The sequence below is a fragment of the Apiospora kogelbergensis genome (genome assembly GCF_038363985.1).
Source record: "Apiospora kogelbergensis strain CBS 113332 chromosome Unknown utg000005l_segment0_segment0, whole genome shotgun sequence".
Lineage (NCBI taxonomy): Eukaryota > Fungi > Ascomycota > Sordariomycetes > Amphisphaeriales > Apiosporaceae > Apiospora > Apiospora kogelbergensis.
The window spans coordinates 4244615-4263898 of record NW_027117422.1 but is presented as its reverse complement, the minus strand read 5'-3'; the positions used below and the strand labels follow the sequence as shown (position 1 = coordinate 4263898).

The window sequence follows — 19284 nt, the reverse complement described above, 5'->3', positions numbered from 1 at the left end:
GTCTGTAAGGGTTGTAGTGGCTCGTATAGAACAAGCTTCGCCGGTTCAGACAGATCGTCAAAGCCACCGGCCTTCAACATGAAATAAGGAGGTTTAGAAAATGAACAAATGCCGCCCATCTGAAAATGCATAATGCCGGGTCCCATAAAACAAATGCAGATGTCTATAAGTAACCCTGAGCTCGAAACGCCAGCCTTCCTTCCCCTTCATAAAACTTGAAAAGATGTAATGCTTCGCAGTCTGTGGTAAATGTAAATAGTTCCCGCTGTTCATGACCCGCGTTGCTCCTCTTCCAGTCCTCGCATGTACTTTACAAATTGCTTCTTGTGAGTCTATGGGTACGGTCAGTATCAATGAACAGTCTGCAATATCTGAAATGGTATGAAAACCTACCATGCCAGCATAGCGTCCATCTTTCAGGACGCAGATATATCGCAGGCCAAGTTTGACAAAGCATTCGTAAACCAGGTCCATTGGCGATTTGATGTCCAAGGCTACGGGGGCCGGGTCGATATAGGGCGTGAAGTCAGTCGGGTCACGATCTCCCTCGTCATCGTCGTCGATAGATGGGACGTTTGCCATGAGACAGAGCTGCGTGCTTTCATCCTCGAGCTGGTCCAGAGCATATTCCAGATCTGGAGCGGGTATCAGGCCCACGAGGACGCCGTTTCGGAGGATCGGTAGGCCACCATCGAGCTCGCCTGTCCGATGCAAAGTCTCCAGCTTGGCTCGCAGGCTGCATGCGGGGATCAGGGGCGAGGTGGTGATATCCACAATTCGATGGGATCGAACTCGGGGAACGATGTCAGCGAGGTCTGAGGTGAAAATGGGCTTGTGCTTGTTGTCCAGGAATGGGTACGAGTTCATCTCGGTCAGTAGATCGTAGATACTAAGGGGTTCTATAGCATCCGCAGTCCACTTTGCCACAAGAATGGCTAGAGAGAACGGCAACACGTAGTCCAAGCTTCCAGTAAGTTCGAATAGAATGACGGCCAATGTCACGGAGAGTCTCGTCACTCCGCACATAGTCGATCCAGCCGCAATCAACCCATATACTCCTGGTTGGATACAGGAGCCGTCAGCGAAGACGGGGCAAGTGCCCCATAGTGCCCAGTGTGGGAACCTGAGCACGATCCATTGGACACAGTGGCCCACGATTCGGCCCAGGAGACCGCCAACAACCATAGACGGCACATAGATACCGGCGGGGACCTTGATGCCGAAAGTGATGGTAGTCAAGAAGCTCTTGATGACGAAGGCAGCAATGAGTGTTCGCAGGATACTGGGGATTTCATCAATACTGGTAGGGCAAAGATCTAACTCGTCTCTGGTCTCGTCGTCGCATGGAGCAGCGAGGTTGAGGAGAAGCTTGGCGACTGGAAGCTTTGTCAACACGTTCCAGTAACCAATGAGAGCTGTCACGAGAGCCACCATGATGACTTCGACCATCGGATATCGTTTGATAACCGGGATTTTGCGGAAAGTCACAGCCCAACGCCGCGAAGCTTTGATGAACAAGGCGCCAAGCGCACCGCCAAGAATTCCGCACAGAACAAAGCTGACTATCTCGAAATATTCCCATTCGGCGGTGTAGCGAACCTCGAACATGACAATCTTGTGGGTTCCGTAAGGATTAAGAAACTTCAGAGACAGAGCGGCAATGATGCAGCAGAAGAATGTCCGGAAGAGCGTCTTGGCGGGAAAGAAGTAGGCCACCTCTTCCAGACCAAATAAAACACCGCCCAGAGGAGCACCAAAGGCCACCACCACGCCGGCGGCGGCTGCGGCGGATAGCACTTCTCGCCTCTTGCCGTCATTTCGATCGTATTTGGAGAACATTCGGCAAGCAATATTGCCAATGCATGTCGCGATATGCACATATGGGCCTTCTTTGCCCAAGCTGAGACCGGAGGCCACGCTCAGTACGAGACCAGCCGACTTGATGACCAACGTTTTGAAACCCAGGAATCCGTGCAGCACGAAACCACTGAGGATAACGCGGACTTCAGCGACACCGCTGCCAGCTGCCGAGTAGTAGACCATTGGTGGGATGACTTCTTCCTCGGCCACATGTGTAGGGCTGAGATTCTCATCGGAATCGTCATCGTTGTCGCTGTCATTCTGTTGGCTGGGTTGGACGGCGGCCAGGTTCTCGTCAAGTGTAGTCATACGGTAAGCAGACGGGACGACCGTCTTTGTAGTCAATGTCAGCAAGCAGGCAAGGACCGAGAGTAGCACAACCCCCATGAGGTAGACGCCAAATTCGGTCCATTTCGCCCCGAAAGGATGGCCGCCCAAGACTTCGGACCACGATCGCCAATCTGTACACGGGCCGTGCGGGCAGCATTTCTATCGTTGGGGTCAGTAGGGACTTCCAGTTTCCAAGGCAAACACCAGAGCATGACGCATAGTTAGAGTTTAGCGCGGAGACTTGCCTTTTCTCGGAGATACCAGCCCTTCACGCAGTAGCCATCCTTGTAGTCGAAAATGGTGGTCTCGGCCACGTCGACGCAGTAGGCAAGCACGGCTACCAAGAACCCGACTACGGCACTCAATATCCAACCTTGGGCGCCGTCAAAGAGAACGATCAAGCGACCCCACAGGTCTTTCCGGGACCTCAGGGCCTTGACTCTGTAGGCATCTGCAATGCTATCGTGTACCCAATCAGTCGAGGTGAATTGATCGTACCACACTCTCTCATCGGCAAATAGCGAGCCTTTGGATTCGGCCATAGAGTCGTGACGGCTGTCTCCTAGAGCGTGAGCCAGGCGTTGGCCCCATGAGCCGTGGCGGCTGTGGTGCCGCGACTTTATGCTGCCCGCATAGCTATGGCTCCTTGACAGGAAGGGCGGCCTCGGCGACGCAGCGGGGCTCTGTATACGGATGCGCGACCTCGAGGGCCGGCGTAACAGGGACGTCCGCTCATCTGGTTGCTCGGACAGAGACTGCCTTCGAGAGCGTATGCCGCCGCGCCGACGCTGGTAGGTGGGGAAGCTGGGATGGAAAGGTGCTGCGAGGACTGCTGTGAGGGTGGGACCGAGTCGTACGGCCCAACGTCTTCGGACATCTTTGGGGTTCTGCTATCAGCCGGTTGCGTCTTGTCTTTAAGCGTGCTGAAGGATGGGACGCAGGCAGGCTTCGGGTGACACCTGAGTAGCGGTAGTTGTCTAAACTGGCCGCAGGTGCTCGGATGTTCAGGTTGCAGCCCAAGATCGGACGGGTGCTGCTGACGGGAGTGACGAGACCGTGTCTCTCGAGGGTTTGAGGATTGGGCAGGAGGATTCGGCCACAACGGTCGGCGGGCGTGGTCGAGACCCGCTGGTGGAGGAGGTCGTGGGACCCTGAAGCACCGGAATGTATAGCGCAGAAACGGCAGCGATCAACGAATGGCGTGCTTCTGGACAAGGAACGAGAGTTGCACGATTACTGCGATTGCGGGCGCTTGCTTCTGTCTATGTAGTTTGTTCGCGAGGAAAACCAAGTATGCTGCAGCGTCGGTTACGAGTCATTATCTTTCGAATGCCATAGGTCAGGTGAAACGACGATCTGGATATATCCCCCGTAAGGCGATCGGCAACGCGAGGGATTGTACTCCACCAAGGCAGCAACAGCAGGCAGCTACAGGAGAGTGGAAGAAGGGATGATGGGGGAATGCCAGGCTGCTGGGCTGTCCTCTTGCGTAGTGTCGTCTTCCAGCAAGTCGACAAGTTTGGAAGTTGGACGGCAGGTGGCCTAGTCGGCGCAGTCACGGCAGCCGATGGGATGATATTTGGGGAGTCAAGAGAAGGAGGGATTATATCATTCCATGTGCTTGTGACGCACCCCTCGGGAATCGGGGTCGAGAGAGTCTTGTTTCTCTGACCAACCGGATCACAAAAAGGTGGACTGATGGCAGCCCGAGACCCCTAGAGATGCAGGCGGTCGCAAGGGTGGATATGTGTGCGAGGTAAGTACATACTGGCCAGTACTGGCCAGTGACCTGCTGAGAGGCCAGGTACTGGCCAGGGAAACAAACAAATCCCCATCAGCGCCATCAGCGCCATCAGCGCATCCACCAGGCGAACACGCCCTCCAATCAGGCCCGATCCCGATGGTGCAAGTTGCTGGTGCTTGCCCAAGCCGGGCCTAGATTGCTGCAGAAGCAGGGCCGGCTACACACTGCCAGACTGCAAGCCCACTGCAACCGCGCACTCCCCGGCTCCGATCCTGACTCTATTAATTGTTTATTCTGGCTTTAACGCTGCATGCGCCCCCCAAAGGCTGGGAAAGTTCAAACGCCTGGCGCCTGCATCCCTACTGTGCATCCGTCGTGGTTTGATTCACGATAGATTGTAGCCGAGCATTCGTTTGATGACGGATGAGCGGCATATTTTCAAGATTCACTGCCGCTGTGGTTTGTATTCGCGGTCGGCATTGTCTACACCCGTACGGTCCCAAGAAAGGATCAGCAAACCGCTCAGCCATGCTATGCTGCCTTGACTCTGGCCAAATGATCTCGGATCGAGAACAAGCTGACCTGACCGGCGTCACCGGCTAGTGGTGGTAGTCACAAGGTGGGGGGTTGGTGTCGCCAAGCTAGGTAGGCGAGTTGCACTTCCAGTCTGTTTCGATTCATCATAGAGGCGTTTTGCCGCCGATGAACCTTTTGCTACTTGTTCATCCAACCAGGCAAGTAAATAACAAAGAGAGCAAGCATCAACGTCCAAAATGGAAATGAACACAGCCATGTTGACGCCACCAGGGAAACTCGGAACGACGGTCTTCTTTTATACTTCTCTTGAGCAATCGTAATCTCGCCTCGCTGGTTAAAGCCCATTGGCTTGTGAAATGCAGCTTCAATCATGGACCTAGGTATGAGCATCTCGATGTGATGCCATGCCACTGCAGATCCACAGCACGGATCGTAAGATGTGGAAGATTGGTTCCTGCAGCATCATGAAGAGCGTTGAGAGAAAAAGAAACCCGCGACTGGAATCCAGTATATAATCACAGGACATCTGCCGATGGTGATGCACGAAAGGTGGAAGTGCCGTCTCATATATATTCTGCAATGTGCCGGGGTCTGGCTGGCCAGGCCGGTAAAGGGCATCCAAGGGCAGCTCGAATACTATATCATACGATACGTCGCCGTTCTCCCTGGTCGCCGTTCTCCCTGGAATCTACCGCCTACCAGACTGCCTTATAGCTTGGGTACGCCAGGATGATGCGCCAGTATGCCATTGGTGTAAAATCAGCAGTGATGTGCAAACTCTCCCCGCACCGAATACGGGCTACAAGGGTTCTCTCCGCATTATGGTTACACCAACCAACGGAGCAATAAGAAAGAGCAAAGCCGTCGAGCACGTCGTGCCACCTATTCGTGCGAATGTTTTCTGGCATGCAACTCATCGCGCTTCGGCAAGTACGCCGATTGATGCTTCTACTCGAGCTTCTATACGAGCCTTCGGCGGCCAAGGGCCGCGTATTGGGGCCTCCTTAGCTGATATTGGGGGTCTCTTTACCTAAACGGCACACCTGGCTTCTACCAAAACGGCGGCTTCATATCGACTAACCGGCCATTGGTGCGCTAGAGTGGGCTCGGACGAGTATACCTACTCCTATATAAGTGTGCCTCTGGTCGTGAACACGAAGCTCATATTGTGTTCTTCACTTCAGCACCGTCGGCTGTCGAGCAACACACGCTACCTGAACGACAGTATACTCAACCACGACAAACGCCCAGCATGTACGGCCGAGTACTCCTTGCCCTGCCCGCTCTCGCCTTGGCGGCGCCGGGTGCCGATATCGACAAGCGGCTCGATAATGGTCTGGGGAAAACCCCGCCGCTGGGTTGGAACAGCTGGGTATAGACTCACAACCCTCACCCCTACCCTCTTCCTCACTGGCTGGGCATGCTAACAGCAACGTCGACACCGGCAGAATGTGGGTGGGTGTACGTACGCGAACGCCGACACCGCACTCAAGACGGCCAAGCTGTTCGTCTCCCTCGGTCTCAAGGATGTGGGCTACCAGTACGTCAACATCGACGATTGCTGGTCCACCATGAACCGGAACTCGTCGGGCTACCTCGTGCCCGACCCCAACAAGTTCCCCAAGGGCATGAAGGCGCTCGCGGACGAGATCCACGGCCTGGGCCTCAAGTTCGGCCTGTATGGCTGCGCCGGCACCAAGACGTGCGCCGGCTACCCGGGGTCCTGGGGCCACGAGGCGCAGGATGCCAAGGCGCTTGCCAGCTGGTCCGTCGACTTCTGGAAGCACGACGCCTGCTACACCCCCTGCAACGGGCAGAACCCCCAGACGTGCTGGGACCCCAACGTGAACCCGCGGGCCTGGTACGAGACCTTCCGGGACGCGCTCAACAACTCGGGCGGCAAGATCTACTACTCCATGTGCGAGTGGGGACGCAACAGCGTCTGGACTTGGGGCAACAGCGTGGGCAACTCGTGGCGCATGTCGGGTGATATCGCCAACAACTGGAACTCGGTGGCCGGCATTGCGGCGACGGCGGGCGGCATTGCTCAATACGCCCAGCCGGGTGGCTTCAACGACTTGGATATGATGGTACGAAGACCCATATCCTATGAGTAACCTGACGAGGGTCTATTGGGGCACCTCTGCTAACGCGGAACAGGAAGTTGGCAATGGCGCCTTGACCGAGAACGAGGAAAGAGCCCATATGGGCATCTGGGCTCTGGCCAAGTCTCCTATCATTCTTGGCACCGATTTGTCCAAGATCAAGACATCTTCCTTGAACATTCTCAAGAACAAGGTATGTACAACTCTTCTTATTCTTCTTCAGGATGGTCTCTAACAATACATGCGACGTGTGAAGGCCATCCTCGCGATCAACCAAGACCGCCTCGGAAAAGCGGCCGGCTACTTCCGCCCCTCTGGCGCCGCCGCCCCCGTCAACGGACAGCTGTACCCCTACTGGGCCGGCCCGCTCAGCGACGGCGTTGTGGTGGGTGTGGTGGCGGCCGGCGGCGCCTCGACCCTCTCGTTCAAGTTCGCCGACGTGCCCGGCCTCGGCGGCTCCGGCTCGTACAGCTGGACCGAGCTGTGGACGGGCGCGACGGGCAGCGGCACCGCCGTCACGACGAGCCTCGGCTCGCACGACATGCGCGTCTACAAGGTTGCCACCAAGACCTCTAGCCCCGGCGCCACCAACACCGGCAACGTCCCGTCGACCCCAACGGCGACCCAGGCGCCCGCCCCGGCACCTGCCCAGCAGACGCAGTTCGGGCAGTGTGGTGGGAGCGGCTACGACGGTCCTACAGCCGTAAGCTCTTCGACGGACTGCGAGGTTTTGCAAGACTAATCCGTGCTGCTCAGTGCGTATCGCCGTATACCTGCAAGGTCTCCAATGGTAAGTCAACCTCGCAACCCTATATTTGTGGTATGGGGTCTAACAGGCAATAGAATGGTACTCGCAATGCTTGTAGGACATGCATTTCCAGGAAGTTCTAAAGCCTCGAAGCTCGCTGGCCACTGGGTTGGGATACTGCCATGATGCAAACTTGGACCTATAGAGAAGGAACGTTGTCACATATCTTTACTTCATGCACAAAACATTTGGAATGAGGACACGACATGTATATATTGTGTACAATAGGCGGCCGGCCTCGTAGCATCACGATAGTGGATAGTATAGTATAGTATTTCGTCGTCTTTACCTAATGGGGCAAGTGGAAACCGCTGGCTACTGCAGCTTTTCCCGACTGATCCCTGTTCTTAGCCGACGAGCGGTATGTGAACTCCTAAGCCAGATGAAACGCCAGTAGCTGGTTGGTTACCCCTTCCACGTTGAGTATCGAACTGTGTTTCTCCAGCAAATTGCTCCTTGTCTTGTCTTGATTCTCCTCAACTAAACCCCAGCGGCTCTTTTCAATACTATCTTGATATATCTGGTATCTGTTGTTTTTGCACCCATTGGAGCATAATGTTGAAACTAGGCTTGGCCGCTTGGCTGACTGCCACCAGTGTTTGTGCGTGGGAGCATGTGGCGCCATCCGAGCTGGAGACCAGGATCAAGAGCCACGATGCTGTGGTTGCAGCATGTAAGTCTTTTCTTGGTTTCTTGGAGCTGTCTTGGCTGGCGGAGAGCAAATTGATACTGACCACTTTACTCCCAGTTGTTGCGGTACAGTACCATTCCAGTCCACCTGTCTTGAGGGGCAGCCGTAACCACTACAGCGGACACTAACACGAGCGGTGTGCGTGCGTGTTGTAGCCATCAGAGTCAGTCGAGAGTCATACCCTGCACAATTGTGATACTGCTGTATAATTGCCGTGTGCTGACCGTTGGAAAACAGAGATAAATCTAAGGCCCTTGAGCTTGAGTGGACGCCCGCCGTGGCCGAGGTGGCCGCTATCGAAGCCCTAAGCATTGACTGCTCAGAGGCAGCCGACGTCTGCCAGAAGTACGGCGTGTCGTCGTACCCAAGTCTGAAAGTGTTCAAGAGCGGTGAGCCCAGGTCGACGTACCTCGGTCCGCGACGGGCTTCAGCGTGAGTCTATCCTCACCTCACCTCGATTCAGAGATGTGCTGCATGTGTCTGACAGGAAACCCATAGTATCACCTCATGGGTACAGCGCGTCCAGCGACCTGTCGTTTCAGAGGTTGCTTCCGAGGACCTCGAGGCTTTCAAGTCGGGCGACGAGACCGTGTTCATCGCCTACCTGTCCGCAGGCGACGAGGAGTCGCGCAAGGCCTACGAGGACATAGCGTCGCAGTTCCGAGACGAGTTCGCCTTCGGTGTCAACACGGATGACGCGGCAAGGCAGGCAGAGGGCGTGGAGTTCCCCGGTCTGAAGTGCCACAGGCACCTAGACGGTGATGTGGTGACATCCAAGGGCAGTTTCGATGCCGATGCCATAAGGAAGTTTGTGATCGAGGCCTCGGTACGTAGTCCATCTTACCCAGGGATATGGCGGAAGCAAACTCGACAAGAAACTGACGGAGAGTAATCAACCAGCGCCCCATCATCTCCGAATTGACAGTACAAAACCAGCAACGCTTGGTGGAGGTGAGTATCCCTGGTCCTGCTCAGAACGGGCTTCTTCTTCCTCTTCTTCTTGGCCTCCCCAGAAACAGGAAACACCCCCTGCTAACACGAGATCCACACAGCGCGGCTGGCCCATGGTCTACCTGTTCGCCGCGACCGAGGCCGAGCGAGCCGAGTCCCGCAGCACGCTCCAGAAGATCGGCCGGAGCTACTACGAGTCCCTGACCATGACGACGGTCGACCCGCTCGACTTCCCCGAGCTGCCCGCGCGCCTCGGGCTCGAAGCCAAGCACCCCTGCGGCGCCGTGCACCAGCTGTCCAAGGATCGCATCTACCACTACCCGCGCGACTACGCCGTCACCCCGAACGACCTGCAGAAGTGGGGGCTGGACGTCTGGCAGGGGCGTGTGAAGCCCTGGAACCCGAACGGAGATGCAGCAACGACGACGGAGCAGGCGAACCAGATGCCTGGGCGCATCCGGGCCACGCCGCGGGTCTCCATCGCCAAGTTCCCGGGGCTGAACATCAAGATCAATGGTCGCGATGAGCTGTAGCAGGCCCTTTCGAATCTCACTGCACGCTGCAGGTGCGGTTCTATTCGGCTACTAGGCTGGGAGTAAAGTAATAGGCGGCCACGTTCTTTCCTTGGTAGTAAATATTGGACATCAAGGCCACAAGACAGAAGGCATCTTCATAGATAAATTTCGAACGGACCACTCAGGGAATTTCTCGGGGCGCGTGAGCAAAACATTTTTATTTTGTAGCCAGTCTATACGAAACGCCGACCAACGCTCCTTTTTTGATTTGATCTCGCCCGCTATGCAGAACCAGATAGGGTATCCAAGTCTAAGTCTAATATATATAATGCGCACATACCCAACCTACCTACATCTATACATCAGGGTCAGGTAGCCGTTGCAGCCGAAGCCTGCTTTTCTTTAATAAATATAAAAAGAGGGGTTGTGGCCCTTCTAAGAGGTAGGCTTCTCCTTGTTATACGACTCCTCACCCACGCGCCCATCCGAAGAGGGGTTGCTCAACGTCGCGGTGTCATCGTCGGAGCTGGAACCGGGCGAAACACCGTTCGTGGTGACGATGACTTCGTCCTGCTTCTTTTCCATCGGCTGCGAGTCGGGCCGCTCCTCCTTGCCTTCCTGCATGGCGCGGAACTCCTCGAGCACCTTGGCGGCCTCGGCGGCGTATTTGCACTTCATGCGGATGCCGGCGCCGTACTTCCAGAACAGGAAGGGGAAGGGCACGCAAGCGAGCGACAGGAAGGCGGGGATTGTGCTGGCCCAGTGGATGCCCAGGTTGCGGTACATGTCGGTGGTGAAGAGGGGGAAGGCGGCGCCGAGAAGGGATCGCAAGACGGCGTTGGAGGCAAGGACAGAGGCGGCATAGACGACGTACTGTGAGAGCGAGTTGGTTAGTCAAGGTCTTGTGTGCGGTAGGATTGGGATCCGACCTCCGATTGGAGTTGGGGGAAACTTACAGAATCGACCAGGTAGTTCATGAGACTGAGGAACACCAGAACCAACCCGGCGCCGAAGAAACCACTGGCAATGATAGGGACGATCCAGTGCACATCGAGACCGTTCGTCCAGGCGAACCAGAACAGACCAATCGGGAGTAGCACGGAGCCGATGATGGCGGGAGGCAGACGGGCCTCCGGGGGCGCATTGCCGCCGTGCGCGTCGGAAACGCGGGCGTAGCGCTTGTTGTCGTACATGCTGTAGCTGACCGAGGCCATCATACCAACCAAGACGCCGAGGAAGGCAAGGCCGGAGACGCCGGCGGACCAGTGGCGCTGCTGACGGAAGACGATGGGGAAGGCGGCGAACATCATGTAGAGGGTGCCGTAGACGATGGCCATGTAGAGGGCGGTCAACAAGACGATGGGCTCGCGGAACAGCAGCTGCCAGGGGCGCGACAGGGCAACCTTGAACTCCTGCATCACCGTCTTCTTGGGCTTGCCGGCGTCCAGCTTGGAAATGTGCACCTTGCCCGTGATTTGGGTGAGCTTCTCGGCGCGGCGGCGCAGGATGACGGGCGTGTAGGTCTCGGGCACGGTGAGGGAGACGATGATCCAGAGCAGACCGGTGAAGGCGGCCATGAGACCCTCGATCCAGCGCCAGCCGGCAGCTTCGCCCAGGAATCCGGCCGCGATGGGGCCAATGGACGGTCCAAGGAAACTGCAGTAGCACACGACGGTTAGCTCTCGAATCGGTACGACCCCAGGTCATGTATAGGGGTAGGAGGTTAGTAGACTCACGGTGCAGTGGCGAATACAGCCGTTGCCATGCCACGCTCGTGGGCTGAGAACATGTCGGCGATAACTCCACCGGCGTTGGTCATGGGCGAAGCGCCGAATGTACCGGCGAAGAAGCGTAGGATGATCAACGTCTCCATGTTCTTGGCGCCGGCGGCTCCAGCGTTGAATGCAGTCAAGGCCATGTACGTTACGAAGAAGAGGCCTTGTCTACCGTACATTTCCGAGAGCGGAGCCCAGATCAGAGGACTATATCGAGGAGAAGCCGAGTCAGTGACGATGCTTCCAGAATGCGTGGTAACAACAGCTCATTGCTGTATAGCAGTCCGCGGAACGGGGAGGTTGTCGGTGAAGAGGAACTCACCCAACAGCGAAACCGGTGACGAAAAGTGAGACTCCGAGAATAACGATAATGGTGTCGACCTTGAACTCCTTGATAATCTCGACCACGCCTGCACTGTAGGCCGTGCTGGCGAAGGCGACGGCCAGGACGGCGACGGCCTGAACCATCATGATGGACCACCGCTTCACCTGGGAGAACTTCATGGGGTTCTTCGGGTCGTTGTCCATGTAGTCCACGAGATAGGGGTCCTCCTCCGTTCCGTTTCCGGACCACCGCCACGCGATGACTTCAGGGGTCACGCCGCCCTGGTCTAACAGGAGTGAGAAGTGGTTTGCTATGGGCGACCGAGACGACGAGCCCTGTGCCTCCATATCTGCTTGTCCGTTGGTCGGGTCCATGGCCGTTATCGACGACGACGCCGAGGTCAAAGGCAGTCCCTTTGACGTCGCCATGTTGTTGTTATTGTCGTCGTTGTCGTTGTCGTTGCTCGTGTCGTAACCGCGTTTTCGCTCCGTGTATATACGTTGCTTTTATATAAATAACCTTATGTTTGAGCGGCAGCAAGAGCTAACTTGCTGTATTAGGAAAATTGTGTATAATAAATACAAGATATATCAAGTTGATACCAAGAAACGAAAGACAGGCCTAGAACAAGGCAGAGTTGGTGGTACCAAAGATCAGATCTGGACCGGGGGAGGGAGAGGGCCCGGCCATATATATCTATCTACCTGCCTCAGACATCCGGACAGCTTACCTGGCCCGGCATCTCTTACACCCCCTTTGCGGTGTGTTTTCTCAATATCGGCGTTACCCTCGTCGCCTGAAGTTGCTGGGGGGAGCCTAGCCTCCTGTCAAGGCTAGTGGTCCCATCCATCCCTTCCATTCATAAGCAGAGTGCGGGAAGGCCATGGCTCCATTCCGTGGTGGACCGTTGACTAGCAAGGAAAATGGTGACCAAGATACAGAGAGATAGCACCACAAACACCAGATTGGGTCGGGTTTCGGTTTTGTGCAAGAGAGTTGTGCAGGGATTCGCTGGGCAGCTCGAGCCCGCGGCCCGCTCCTTCGGGTCTTGACTCGATGCAGCTCGAATGTCCGGCCAGATCCATGTCTCTCTGCGCTGAGCCTCTGCGCCGTTGCCCGAGGACTGCTTTCAAATCAAGCAAAACTTGACGTGCACTAGGTAGTCGCGTCGGAGCGGCGTTCGGGGCCAGGTCTTAATCCCCGTTGCCCTGCTCACGATTCAGCCTCAAGCTACTCGGTAGCCTGCAACTATTTGTCCGACAGTAGCTGTAACCAGCCTCTTGGGAAACGCCGTCGATTGACATATCGTGCCATGAACGTCTTCGGCGTTGGTCCAACCCGCTCCCCATGCCGCGACGACGAGAACAGCAATTTGTCAGATGGATGAGCAGATGGCCGTCGGTATCCTTCGTAAGCAAAACACATCACATTGTACGGAAGTTGGGCGGCGGAAAAGTCTTGGCTTTTATGGCTGTTGGGTCGGAGTGGATGCGACGTTGGTCTTGACGGCGCTTGTCACGGATGCCTGTGCTGTTCAATTCGTTTGGCTGGCATCGAAAAGCTTCCATAAAACTTCTGTTCCTGATTCTTGCCCACTATTTTCGGAGCATTACCCACCTCGTCTTCCTGCTCTGAATTCATGCCGAGGCACACTCGACGCTGGTGACTGGCTGGTCCGAAAAACTGCACTAGTCACGTCTATGCCCGGCCCAAAAACGGGGTCGAATAGAAATTGAAAACAAGCGCAGGAGCGGCAGGCCGAGGCACCATCGGTCGTCTTCATGCTAGAATAATCGCAGATATTGTAGAGCACAACAACTGACAAGCAAAAGGCCGACTGTGAATGGCATCTCGAACATCGCTGTCCGTTGCCTCGGGGAGGCGCATTGGTTACGCGGCATCCCATCAGAGCTAGAGGAGAAGGCGGGCGCAGGGGGCTGGTTCTGTACGTAGTAGGCAGGCAATGATACGATTTAATCACCACTTGTCATGTATAAACCTGTGTGTATAGATGGTGACTTTCTGGTGGATTGTGATTATCCTGGTTATTTGAGGGCTCGTATTGCTCTAATCGGCAAATCCGGCCCATTCGTCATCCTCCATGTCATCTGAGTCCCCTTCGCTATAACTCTCAGCCCCATCTTCTTCTTCGTCGTCGTCTGCCACTGCTTGATCTGTAATATCTTGGGGTTTCTCGTGCGAATCCTGGTTGGCTTCTTGTTGGCTGGCTTTCAGTGTTGGCATGCCCACTCTATCCCGGACGATGCGCCCATTGTCGTCCCGTAAATATGGCCCGTCACCATCGGCCTCAGGCTGGTCTATGTCCCTCGCGAATGCTGCCACGAAGAAGCCCATAACCCCACGCCCGTCGTCTTTGTAGGACCGAATACAACCCTCTGCGACGTCCTTGTCCCCCTCAGCGCCGTCAAGCGACCCTCGGACGGGCCACTCGCGCATGCCGCGGACCTGTTGATCCCGCTTCAGTATGCGCCAGCCGCGGCGCTTAGCCACATCGGATTGCAGAACTTTGAGCACAACCTGTTCGTTTTCTTGTGCGTGTATCGAACAGGTCGAATAGGTGATCTTCTTCGCAGCCGGGAACTCCATGGCGTGCTGGAGTAGACTGAGCTGGAAAGAGGACAGCGCCTCGAGGCGTGCTGACAGCTCCTTTTCCGAAGACAGCACCGTTTCCTCACCATCATCGTCGACCAACACCGGCTTCTCGGCATCCTTAGCGCCATCATCTGTTCGCTTGCGCTTGCGGTTTTGCTCCTTGCCCGCCTTCGGAGGCTGAGGGTTGGTACCGGCGGGCTCAGGAAGGTGCAGAGTCGGCAACGAGTCTCGACCGACGATGCCGCTGCCCGAGCAACTGGGATCCAGCAGCAGACATCCGACCTTTTTGTACACCGAACCTCCAGGATTCACCTTCAGGAAATCCTGACCGAATCCTATGCGCGTCACCTTGTCTCCTCCGGCGAGCTTGACCATCTTATCTAACAGATTGGCACGGCGCATATTCTTCTCAAAGGCGAAGACGGTCGACTGTTTTTGGCCCTCTGGTGTGCGAGAGCGAAGAATGGCTGTGAGGTGAGTAGTTTTGTTGCCGGGCGCCGAGCAGCTGTCAATCGCATCGCCATCCTCAGGCAGGGCATCAAGCAAGTATGCTGGGAAGCACGAGGCCTTGTCTTGAAGAATGACCTTGCCGGATCTGTAGGCTTCGGTCTTGGTGATTTCGAAACTAGGTGACACGGCCAGCAGGTTTGGAACGTGCTCGTCTATGTAGACACACTTCCCCCTGCCGGATACCACCTCCTTGATCGAGTGAACCCTAGTAAAGTCCTTGAATGTGGCGTCGAACTGATCTTCGAGGGTAGTTAAGAGAGTATTCACCCGCACCCAGCGGGGATATAAATTCTCGGCCTCGGCGAAAGCTGCTTCCACCTGGTCTCGGAGAGCATCTAGCGTGACAGCTTTCCTCCTCAGCCTTGCCCTTGTGAGTTCAGACGAGAGGCGAGCCTTGTGGCGCTCGACTGCGGCGCGGAGGCCATGAGTACTGGGGAGCGCTATGCCCTTCTTCGCCAGAAGGAAGTCGTGCACCAGCAAGGATGCAAGCACTGGTGTGAGCTACAGGATAAGTCAGTAAGTCCTCCGGAAACGCTTGATTGGTGCAATGCAAGGCCGATTAATGTAGTCACGTACCTTGCGCTCGAGCTTCAAGAGACCTGCATTCTCGATGACCTCCTTAAGCACGGCACTCCACTTGCACGTTTCCAGAGCTAGAGCATAGATTTGTTGTTGCGGCGACTTGAGATCTTTGCGGTTGAAGATGCGTGTTTTCAGATTACCACCAGCCTCGGGCGACAAGGACAAAATCTCGGCCGCTTCGTGATAGAGAGACATCACTTCAATCTACAATTCAGGAAACGGAATGAGATGATTGCGCGTGCATGCCGAACCTTGATCAAATCTCGTGGCCATTCAATTGATGGTGGCAGTAAGAAGCTTTTTTTCCGCCGCTAAAGTACATATGCAGATATGTAGATATGTACTTATGCAGACTCGGAGTGCTTGGTAGAGTGATGTCCGCCCCGCTTTGGATAACTGACTCCCAAGTCGGTAATAGGAGGTTCAAAGGACTGTCTCAAGAAATCCCTCTGTTCTGCCCACCGGCTGTCGATTCGAGCTTGACTGCATCAACCAAGTACGAGTCAGGATCGGGCACCGGACCAGCTCCCATTCAACAACTCAGCCACCCTCTACATGTTGTACGGATCAAGTGACGAGCTTCCGCCAGGCGGTCAACGACACAAGATAGAATATGCTATGGGTGCTTCTCTTGGTCCTGCGCAGCCTTTCGATCATAATTGGTCACTGGCTTTATTCGCATGCCTGTGGCTACACAGCTTGCGGTATTTTTTGTCGTGAGCCAATTACATCCAAGGCCCAACCCCGAAGGCGGTTGGGATATGATTCTCATAAAGGTTTCTTGGAGAGTTGGGCGGTCTGGTGGCTGCAATAGCATAGACCCGCATGGGCTCAGTCGATATAGAAGTAGTTGATCCGCTGTGCAAGTGTTGACTCCACGACCCTTTATTTTGGCTTCCCCCAGTCTCGGTGTTCCTCGAGAACTTGCAGTTGCTGTGATGAGTAAGAATGCGCCTGAAGACAAGACTCCTAGGACTCCCAAGGGCGGGGTGACTAGACATCCATCGCGACCAAGGTCAGTTGCCCAAGAGGGTATTTGGAGAGATCGCCCAGCGGCCAAAACACCAGTCCGGCTGGCTGTCTCTCGCGAGAGCGACATAAGCCGGAGGGTGGACGACGTGGAACGGGCAAGACGGTTCGACCGCGAAGATTTGAATAAAGATAATACACAGGTAGTATCACCATCATTTCTCGAGGAGATTTACCAGCTTACTCGAAAACAGCACTACCATGGGAGAATTCTACTCTGGCTTTCGTTCCAGAGCATTGGGGTCATATACGGCGACATTGGAACGTCTCCTCTTTATGTTTTCTCCTCGACCTTCAATGCTCATCCCTCCTGGGATGATGTAAGTGTGTTCTTCCTATATACTGCAAAGATGATGTGTAGCTGATGTCTCGCTTAGCTGGTAGGGGCACTTTCGATAATCATCTGGTCTCTGGTTTTGATCGTCACCTTGAAGTACTGTTTTATCGTCCTGGCTGCCGACGACCACGGCCATGGCGGCACCTTCGCCCTCTATAGCATATTGGCACGGTCCATGAACACCACGCCGCAAAATCCCAGTAGCCCGCAGCGACGCGGGACTGGTCTCAGCCAAGGCACGAACAAGTCCACCAGCCAGAGACTCCGGAATTATCTGGAAAAATCCTCTCGCGCCAAGTATGCTCTGCAAGTCGTTGGCATTCTCGGTGTTTCGCTCGTCATAGCGGATGGCATTTTGACCCCGGCCCAATCAGTATTAGGTGCCGTCCAAGGAGTCCATGTTATTAACCCCGACTTAGGCAAACCAACCGTCACCGGCATCACCTGTTGCATTCTGGTGGTGTTCTTCCTTGTCCAGCCGTTTGGCACGTCCAAGCTAGGTACTGCCTTTGCTCCGATCGTGATGGTCTGGTTATTGTTCAACTTGGGGTCAGGCATATACAATCTCGTGGTGTATGATCATACGGTACTGAAAGCTTTCAGTCCGCATTTTGCCTTTGCTTACTTAGCTCGCAATCGCCATGACGGTTGGAAGTCGCTCAGCGGTCTGCTGCTAGCATTTACGGGAGTCGAGGCTATGGTGAGTTTACCATGACTGCGTGAAGCAATGCCTGTCGGGTTCTACTGCCATGTCAGTATGGCTTACGACCTCGACAGTTTGCAAACCTTGCTGCGTTCAGCAAGAAAGCAATTCAGATCTCGTGGCTGGGGATCACATTTCCTTGTAAGTCAAATCACCGTATCTACCTGCATCGGCCCTCGTAAGCTAATATTTGAATGCCTGGCAGGCCTCCTTTTCGCCTATATCGGCCAAGCAGCCTATATCTCCGAGGACAAAACGAGGACTGCTTATACCAACCCGTTTTTCTACAACGTACCACCAGGAACTCTGTATTTCAGTCTGGTGATCGCCATCCTTGCCGCAATTGTCGCCTCTCAGGCTTTGATCACCTCGACCTTTCAACTTTTGTGCCAGGTCATGCGCCTATCTTATTTTCCCAACGTCAAGACTGTCCATACCTCCAAGCTCTTCCACTACCACATTTACATCCCTGCTGCCAACTGGCTGCTGATGATTTGCACGGTGTCTGTGACTGCCATATTCGATAACGTGAGTTCCTCCATGCGAGCGTTGGGCATCTAAGGGATGGGATGAATACACCACTGACAGAGTGCTACAGACCGCTTCTCTCGGCAGTGCCTATGGCGTCTGTGCCATTCTCGTCACGCTCCTCTCGACTTTCATGGTTGCACTGGTCGCCCTGTTGGTCTGGGAGGTCCGAGTCTACTATGTCTTGCCCGTATTTCTGATCTTCTTCGCAATCGACGCGACATATACCTCCGCCGTTCTCACAAAGATACCCCAAGGGGCCTGGTAACTCTTCCTTTGCTCCCTGCTCCCTGCTCCCTGCTCCCTGCCTCTCTCTATATATATGAAGGCACGTGACTCTTAGTTACTGACATAAACGGGGCCCCCATTTCAGGTTCACTCTCGCCTTCGGCGCCATCCTGTCCTCGATACTCATGCTTTGGCGGTACGGCAAGGAGGCGCAATGGGCCGCTGAGTCGACCAAGCGCCTGCGGCCCGAGAGTCTCCTGAATCTGAAGCGCAGCCCGCCGCACCTGGCGCGGCAATGGGGTGGCACGCGCATCGGCACGGTCCCGGGCTTGGGCATCTTCTTCTCCAAGTCGGACGACCCGGGCGTGGTGTCGACGTCGTTTGCGCAGTTCCTGACCAAGTTCGCGGCGCGCCCGCGCGTCGTCGTCTTCTTCCACGTGCGCTCGCTGCCCGTGCCGCACGTCGGCCCGGACGACCGCTACATCGTGGCGCGCGCGCGGTCCGCCGTCTTTGGCCCTCACGCCTACCGCGTCGTCCTCCGCCACGGCTATGCCGACGACATCCTGCGGCCCGGGCTCGACGCCGACATCGTCCACCAGATCGAGCGCATCCTCTCGGGCGGCGACCCGAGCAGCCTCGCCGAGCTCGACGCCCTCCGCGCCGCCTATACGGCCCAGACCGTCTACGTCGTGGGCAAGGAGACGATGCGACTCCGGCAACAGGCTGGCATCCGGGTCTGGCTCCGGCGCATGGCACTTACGGTCTTCTTATGCATCCTCGACAACTCGCGCGCCAAGATGGCGGATATGGATCTCGACGCTGATCGGATTGTCGAGGTGGGTTTCGTCACAGATCTCTGATCGACCAAACCCAATGGAGGACTACACACAAGAGACCTTTATAGACCCCCGGCGTGTAGTTTATAAAGGCTACTGGTACTACTTGTGATGACTCTCGGAGAAATATACGACGATGTACATTGCTTTTAGCTATCTTGCCATAGGGGACGAAGAAGTACATGCAAAATCAAGATAGCTTTCTCAACAAATCTTCCAAGTCACTGAGTTCTCAATATAGTGCTACTGATTGCCAAGCTACGGAAGTAATGACTGG

At 55.4% G+C, this 19284-nt stretch overlaps 6 protein-coding genes across 6 annotated transcripts; 3 read left to right on the top strand and 3 right to left on the bottom strand.

Moving 5' to 3' along the window:
* Window positions 1-269: 269 nt before the first annotated feature.
* Window positions 270-3067, bottom strand: PG998_007994 (chloride channel; the record flags this gene model as incomplete). Its single annotated transcript, XM_066874810.1, has 4 exons — window positions 270-332; window positions 394-2321; window positions 2432-2994; window positions 3048-3067. The coding sequence occupies 4 exons, from the start codon at window positions 3065-3067 to the stop codon at window positions 270-272; spliced, it is 2574 nt and encodes an 857-aa protein (XP_066730755.1).
* A 2656-nt stretch (window positions 3068-5723) lies between these two features.
* PG998_007993 (uncharacterized protein) lies at window positions 5724-7365 on the top strand (the record flags this gene model as incomplete). Its single annotated transcript, XM_066874809.1, has 5 exons — window positions 5724-5843; window positions 5902-6561; window positions 6632-6769; window positions 6833-7279; window positions 7333-7365. Coding segments are annotated over 5 exons (1398 nt in total), but the record flags the coding sequence as incomplete, so codon positions are not given.
* Window positions 7366-7939: 574 nt separating this feature from the next.
* Window positions 7940-9559, top strand: PG998_007992 (uncharacterized protein; the record flags this gene model as incomplete). The annotated part of the gene is made up of 4 exons (XM_066874808.1): window positions 7940-8061; window positions 8313-8507; window positions 8574-8901; window positions 8951-9559. 4 exons carry the CDS (start codon window positions 7940-7942, stop codon window positions 9557-9559), a joined length of 1254 nt encoding a protein of 417 aa, XP_066730753.1.
* Window positions 9560-9976: 417 nt separating this feature from the next.
* Window positions 9977-12069, bottom strand: PG998_007991 (uncharacterized protein; the record flags this gene model as incomplete). Its single annotated transcript, XM_066874807.1, has 4 exons — window positions 9977-10414; window positions 10498-11197; window positions 11278-11523; window positions 11639-12069. The coding sequence occupies 4 exons, from the start codon at window positions 12067-12069 to the stop codon at window positions 9977-9979; spliced, it is 1815 nt and encodes a 604-aa protein (XP_066730752.1).
* A 1639-nt stretch (window positions 12070-13708) lies between these two features.
* On the bottom strand, window positions 13709-15541 carry PG998_007990 (uncharacterized protein; the record flags this gene model as incomplete). The annotated part of the gene is made up of 2 exons (XM_066874806.1): window positions 13709-15265; window positions 15341-15541. 2 exons carry the CDS (start codon window positions 15539-15541, stop codon window positions 13709-13711), a joined length of 1758 nt encoding a protein of 585 aa, XP_066730751.1.
* A 743-nt stretch (window positions 15542-16284) lies between these two features.
* PG998_007989 (potassium uptake protein) lies at window positions 16285-19031 on the top strand (the record flags this gene model as incomplete). The annotated part of the gene is made up of 6 exons (XM_066874805.1): window positions 16285-16695; window positions 16753-17412; window positions 17490-17556; window positions 17621-17943; window positions 18014-18207; window positions 18317-19031. The coding sequence occupies 6 exons, from the start codon at window positions 16285-16287 to the stop codon at window positions 19029-19031; spliced, it is 2370 nt and encodes a 789-aa protein (XP_066730750.1).
* Between the last annotated feature and the right edge of the window lie 253 nt (window positions 19032-19284).